This window comes from Trypanosoma cruzi, genomic scaffold, assembly GCF_000209065.1.
Source record: "Trypanosoma cruzi strain CL Brener 1047053516949 genomic scaffold, whole genome shotgun sequence".
In the NCBI taxonomy this organism is placed as follows: Eukaryota; Euglenozoa; class Kinetoplastea; order Trypanosomatida; family Trypanosomatidae; genus Trypanosoma; species Trypanosoma cruzi.
The window spans coordinates 1-6,560 of NW_001849460.1; the positions used below are offsets into that span (position 1 = coordinate 1).

Here is a 6,560-nt window from a genome sequence, read left to right on the forward strand (position 1 = left end):
CAACATGGCACGGTACCCCACGAGCGAGACGGTGCTCTCTGCGGCGCCCGTCACAGGGTTATAGGCCTCCTGCATCATCGGGGACCCACCGCTGATCTCCAACATACACAACCGCAGCCGCTTGAATAGTTCCCCTGCCGGGTCCCCGAGAATGTCAATGTATTTCGTTCTCAGAGCGTGCAGCATCAGGACGTTCGCTGAGAGCCACACGTGACCCATCCAGCGGTTCTCGTGGCGCAGACCCGCATCACGTGCCGCGCGCACCGAGTCGTACGAAACAGACATCAGGCCGTAGCGGGTCATCAGCTCCGTCTTGGCAAGTTCAACGATCGTCAGTGCACGCCCCTTGTTGTCGATGATCCCAAGAAGAAAGGGGTAGAGGTTGACATACCCTATGTACGGCGAGAAAGAGTCACCAGGGCAGCCAGCACGGTCGGCATAGCGCTGGTTTGCAGCATCCCAGTGCACCGTGTCCAACCAAACCGTCCAAAGCCGCTTGGGAACAGTCTCAGCAGCTCCCAAATGCAGCTCAACATCGCTGATGATCGAGCTCAGCAGTGCAACCCACGAAAAAAGATCCACATGCGCCTCCATTCTGTGGTAGCCGGGGCAAACGGGTCGGGGGTAGTCTGGCATACCACTGGAAGGGATGCGATATTCATCACGCGAACGCCATCGATATCTTGGCGGTGAGCTTTTTTCGGTCCCATTCGTTGTTTCTGCGGCAGCAAGTGCTTCTAAGCTCATTTCAGTATCCCCTGAGCTCTGCGTCTTGTGAAACCATGTCCGCCAACGACGCAGGTGTGGCAGTAAAAACTCAAGAAACTCCTTATCAGCTGCCTCTCCCTGGTAACTGCGTAGTAATTGATCAAGTACAAGAAGAATGGTGGGGGGTGCAGCAAACGTCAGGCATTCGTAGCGTGCGGAGGGTGGAGCAAATGCACGCGATGCCGCCGTAAGGATTGCCCTATGTGGAATAAAGCCGCTATTGCTTTCTTGAGCGCCAACAAGCCAAGAAGCAATGGCATCCTTTGTCCACTCCTTGTTCCAGCGTATAATAAAAAGGAGATGAAATCCTGTCAGAGTCATGTCACCGTACGAACTCCCCACTCGAGAAGCCACTGCCCCAAAAGCAGACACATCAAACGCTGCTTCCCGTAGTTGTCCGTCCGATTGAACTCTTGTCAATTTTCCTTGCTCGTCCCATGAAGCGTCAAGAATTGGATCCAGGTAAAGGTATCGCCCATACCAAAAGCCCCACGAGCCTAGCGCCCCGCTGAGAACCCGAGAAGCTCTGTTGATGTACAGCTTGCGATTGACATGAATCCCCTTTGTCCATGGAATTAGCATTTGGCGCATCTGATACAAAACTTCTTTCTCCCGAGCACGGAAAGCGTTGGTCAGCTGGCATGTTGTCAACGATTCGTAATCTGCCATAAATCGTTGGTGTGCTGTCGCATCAGGGACAGCTGCCACAAGATGCGAGGCGTGGCGCATTGAAAGTTCGACCCGAAAGTCTGACTCATATCTCTTACGAAATATCATCACGTTGTGTGTTTCGTGCCCAGTCTTGAGAAGTGGCGATCGCTTTACCCCAGAGAAGTCAATTTTACACGACTGAGCATTTAAATGCACGTTACGAAGATTGGTGCCACGAAGAAACTCACCTTCGGCAGACCGCCACCCATACACTTGCCAGGAGGCGACCGTAAGGAGGGGGTTATGATCATCGCGAAGAAGCAAATTAAAGCCTTCTCGACGCCCATCTGCATCTTCGAACTCGCTCTTGATCTGCGGATCCCATGAACCGTCGGTTGTTGCCAGCTCAGGCTCGAGGGCGTCACCCCCCTCGTTCACAACGTAAACAACAAACTCAATAGGTTTCGCTCCATCCATCTGGCCATGAACACGGACGTGCCAACTGTCACCTGGAGGACTCTTGAGAAATTCAATGTTTATCTTGGCTGGGCCATCTCGCACAAAAAGATGCCCGTAATGGACGCCATCGTGTAGTGACCAGGCTGCTTCAAATGCACCTGTCTTTTCGTCAGAGACCATGGTGTCATTGCTGTCCCGACGTCGCTCTACCGACAGCACGTCCACCATCTTATGCCGGACGGGGTGTAGGCCTGCCTCGTCGTACCAGGCAACTCCAATGTACACAGGCTTTGGGGTGCGTGTCTTCATGGCAAAAAGGAGACCAGGCTCATATGTTCCCCAGAGCATCGTTTTGTTGTACTCGAGGGAGGGAAACCGCGGCGGTGAGGCCTTGTAGCTGTGGTAACCCTCCTCTAGCACGCGCACTGTGTCATCCCCCCAGAGTTTCTCCAGAGCCCTGCAACCCAAGTTCTCAACGACAAAGAACGGCGTAAAATAGTAGATGACTCCCAATGGAATCCCGAGCACGACAAGGAAAAAAAGAACACAAACGGACGCTCTCTTAATCGTCATGGGTGGAGGAGTTTCTTCATGCAAACGGTGCTGCATTTCCCTTCCTGAAAATTTATTGATTACTACTTTTTTATTCGCGGCATCGTCCGCTAATAGAGGACGTCTGTCACGCATATACATCAGAGAGACTACACGGCTTATACACCTCTGGCGCTATCCTAACTGCCCAGTGCAGCAAGCAAAACACGTGTTAAAACCAACAATCAAAAAAATGGGAGACAAAATTCCATTCAGAAAAAAAAAAATGCGGCGGCAAGCCCATACGGAAATGAAAGAAATGGTAAAAGCATCCGAGAATGTCCCACGCAGAATACGCCCTTCTGAGTGGCCTCCACATCTGCCAAAATTATTCGCTTCTCAACGAATGCGGAGCGCAATGTTTTGCTCTCAGCATCTCTTGCAAGCGTGTTAAAGCATCGTTCAAAAAAGAAGTCGGGGTTGCGTTAAAAAGCCGTCGCATCCGGAAGTATATTGGAGAAACGTTCTGGCGAATGAGAAAAGAAATAGGAATAAAGGAATTACACGTGGGAAAATCCGTAGTGACTCCGTTGGCTAGAAAAAATTCACTCGCCATAGAGGAGATCATACCTTGGCGTCTCTTCAGGGCACTTGGGTACGCATCATTCCTCGTCGCCAGAATGGAGAATCATCTCACGCCTTCAACTGCACTTCAGTTGTATTGGGTAGTAGCGCCGCCATCGTCGCTGCCAAATAAGAGGCACACCGTTCTTCTGCTTACACACAGGCTGACGCAGAATTCTGGTGTGTTTTACCATCAATGTCAAGAAAGAGAGAGACGCAGCAACTCCAGAGGCACGTGTATCAGCTTCATTAATCTCCGGCCAAAAAAACATGGGGGTAAACCCCATCTTTAGATTTCGGCGACAGGGAAGGAAAGAAGAAAAAACGGCATAAAAAATAGATGCAGCGGTGAAAAATACTCACAAACCCCAATTCAATAAGAATACACGTATACTTATATATGTATGAGTGTATATGTATGGTCGCAGGTGAAAAAATAAATTGAGTAAAAACAGAAAGAAAGGGGATGTGCATCTAGACACACTGCCGCTACGCCAGAGCATCCACCAACCACACGCAAGTTTCCCACAGGTTCGCTTTTCACGTGGTGGGTTTCAAAAAGCTGAAGGACTGAGCAAGACCGCCCCCCGCGGCCATCGCACGCATCGTTGCGAAGACACCGCCTCCCTACCCTCCTGGATTTTGCCACTCGAAGGGTGTCGCTCTCTCCTTGATGCAGGCAGTGGAGGCGAAGAGTGCGCCACCGAACCCTCCCCGGTAGAGTTGCTGCGCGTCCCGTCTTCAAAATTGTCTCGGGACGAAAAGGACTGCAAATCCTCATGCTGCCGCCCCCGCGTCTCGGGTAGAGGCCCTGCAAGAGCGGCAAAAGAAGGCAAAGAAGGGGGAAAAAAAGAAACCACATCACAAGCGCTGCCCTTATGGGGAGTGCCAGGACGGGTATCCCCCCGTCTCTTTTGTTTCTTGTCATTTTGTCCCTCCAAAACAAATGGCAAATCCCGCCGGGGAGAAAGCGGCACAGTCTTTTCTGGAGCAAACTGAAACCGAGTATTGTTGTTGACCCTCACAGTACGTCGGTTTCCCGTTGCGGTTGTTCCTGTTGGTGTGGGCGGCGTTGTGGCCCCCGTTTCGCCATGATATGCCTTCACCTTGCTGGGGTAATTAGAAAAGGAGGGCGCGTCTGCGTCATTGGATCCCAACGGTTTCTGAAATTTGTGTGAAGAGGTAAGATGATCAATCAACTCCCTCTCGGCTAACTTCAGGCGTGCCTCAAACTTCTGAACTGTTCGTCGGTGAGCCTCAATCTCAGCCTCCAATCGCCGCGCCAACGTCTCTCGGCATCTCTCGTTACTCCGTACCATTTCTTGCAGATCCCGATGAAAGCCCTTCAAAAGCTCCTCTACGCTTGTCAGTTTCCCCTTTCGTGAGGAGCACGAGGAAGTGACATTGGACATAGCATCACCAAGAAGAGTCCGAACGCCTGTTAAGGCCTGGTGACATGCTCGCAGTACGTCACACGCCTCCAGCAAATCGCCCCTACGTGAAGAAAAGTTCGCTGCGGCCTCGGTTTGGTGTACAGAGCTTGAGGGAAATTCAATGGAACAGTCAACTTCCTCCCGCCAACGCCGTTCTGAATGGTTGCTGCTTCTTTTGCGAAAAGAAGTACGCGGTGGAACATCCGGGGTGACCTCCGCCAGCGAACGCAGCCCAACAATGCCAGAGTTTTGAGCCTCCCTCCATAACGTCAGCTCTTGGAGAGAGCCCGCGTGAAGGAAATCGCAGTGGTAGCCGTACACCCACCGTGCCGCCTTTTCGATCGCCTTCTGTATGTCTAAGATAAGATCGATGGTCTGCCCCAAAAGCATAATACGCTCGGTCTGCTCCAGTTTCAACTGGGAACGGGAACTTTGCATATTTTCAGCCACCCTCATGATTAATGCACTCAACATGCCTGGATGAATCTCTTTTTCCGTCTGAGCCCCATATTCATCGCCGCCAGAGGATCCTTTTTGCCTCTCCAGAAGTGTAACAAGGGCATCGTGCAGAAACCGGCGCTCCTCCTCCTGTGTTCGAAGGAGAAAGTGAATCTCTGCGCACTCTGACAACTGCCTGTCCCGCACAATTCCCACCAGTCGAGTCGCCAACAGCTCACACCGCCGCTCGAGGCGTTCGACGTGCCATGCGTCGCCACCACCCTCATGACGACCACCATGACTCCCTCCCTCTGCAGTTCCACGGCCTCCCTTCGACTCGCGCTGAAGCTGCTGAAGCACACGCTCCATATCCTCATGAGCCCTCCGCAGTTGACGACGCAATGCATCGTTTTCCAGCTGCAAAGCGTGAAGAAACGATCCATTCTTCGGGGCCAACGCGGCCATCTGACAGCACCCGTGCCACACACACACACACACTGAGAGAGAGAAAAAGTAAGCAAGCCCACACTCGAGATTTTTTTCTTTGGGTTTGCCTCTCTCTCTCCCTCCCTCCCTGTCTCTATCTCTTTTCCCTCTTCCTTGTATGTATCCTCCCTCTATATGTCCTGAACCAAAAAAAGTGGGGAGGGAGCAAGTTGGTGCGGGAGAAAACATCCGCTACTGTGGGAAATACCAGTGAAACACCACATTTCGCGCAACATCTCTTGTTTTCTGTACCAAGCCATTGTTTGAACGACTCCAAGGAAATCACTAGCAAATCTCACAACGCTGTAAGTAAAGCCAAAAAACTATTACTTCATGTGATTTCAAGAGAATTTTTACGACATTAGGGTTCCCTCACACTCTGTAGCTTTGAGCGCCATTCCTTTTCCAAACGCATCGAAGCCTCAATCCATGGATCGCCATTGAAATCTTCCTGATTTGGCTGGAAGCCGAGACGGTTGTAGAAATTCCTCATGTTCTCGTTGGCCAGCTCATTCGCACCATCAGCGCCTCTAATCGCGGCGTAAACCGCCCTGCAATCCAACAGGGCATATCTGCCGCGTCGCTTACCTCCAGAGGGGATAGCCAGGGGTGACTTTGCATCACCTACCAGTGCAGCTCGTAACAAAATACCAGCATAAAGTGTTTTCTTGTCCATACTCCATATCTCGTGCATGATCACCATACGCCCGGCGGGTGGTAAGTTTCTTGCCACCCCACTCTCGTCTTTCCCCGAGATTGGTTTATCTGATGAAGAGCCTGCGTCTTCAAAGCGCAGCACCTCTGTTGTTACCAGATAACGACGGCACGGCAAAATTTCTCTCACATATTGCACGTTCACAGAGGCAACTACAAAGCTTGCCCTTAGTTCCCACAGTATTTTCATCATACCGACGTAGCCTCCGTAATGCCAACGGGCCAGTTCACATATCTCAAGATATTTGGAGTTATTAACGTGGCCAAAGATATCAGCCATTCGTATTCCGGCGTAGACGCAAGTATAGTGCTTCTTCATTGGCTCAATAACAGCCTGTGGGTTGGTACTAAGCATCCGACGACGCTGGTATGCACCATAGATAAAGTAGGCTGCCGTGCGAAGCAGTGTCAAAAAAACCATGGCTCCTAAAATGACAACCTATGCAAAAGGAAGTG

The 6,560-nt window shown here is 51.3% G+C and overlaps 3 protein-coding genes across 3 annotated transcripts, besides 2 other annotated features; all 3 read right to left on the reverse strand.

Moving 5' to 3' along the window:
* Nucleotides 1-2,571, reverse strand: Tc00.1047053510895.9 (hypothetical protein, conserved; the record flags this gene model as incomplete). The annotated part of the gene is made up of 1 exon (XM_799653.1): nucleotides 1-2,571. A coding segment is annotated over one exon (2,571 nt), but the record flags the coding sequence as incomplete, so codon positions are not given.
* Nucleotides 1-6,560: a sequence feature (heterozygous, non-Esmeraldo-like haplotype).
* Tc00.1047053510895.20 (hypothetical protein, conserved) lies at nucleotides 3,588-5,579 on the reverse strand (the record flags this gene model as incomplete). Its single annotated transcript, XM_799652.1, has 1 exon — nucleotides 3,588-5,579. The coding sequence occupies one exon, from the start codon at nucleotides 5,577-5,579 to the stop codon at nucleotides 3,588-3,590; it is 1,992 nt and encodes a 663-aa protein (XP_804745.1).
* Nucleotides 5,459-5,505: a sequence feature (CT-rich).
* On the reverse strand, nucleotides 5,752-6,525 carry Tc00.1047053510895.29 (hypothetical protein, conserved; the record flags this gene model as incomplete). Its single annotated transcript, XM_799654.1, has 1 exon — nucleotides 5,752-6,525. The coding sequence occupies one exon, from the start codon at nucleotides 6,523-6,525 to the stop codon at nucleotides 5,752-5,754; it is 774 nt and encodes a 257-aa protein (XP_804747.1).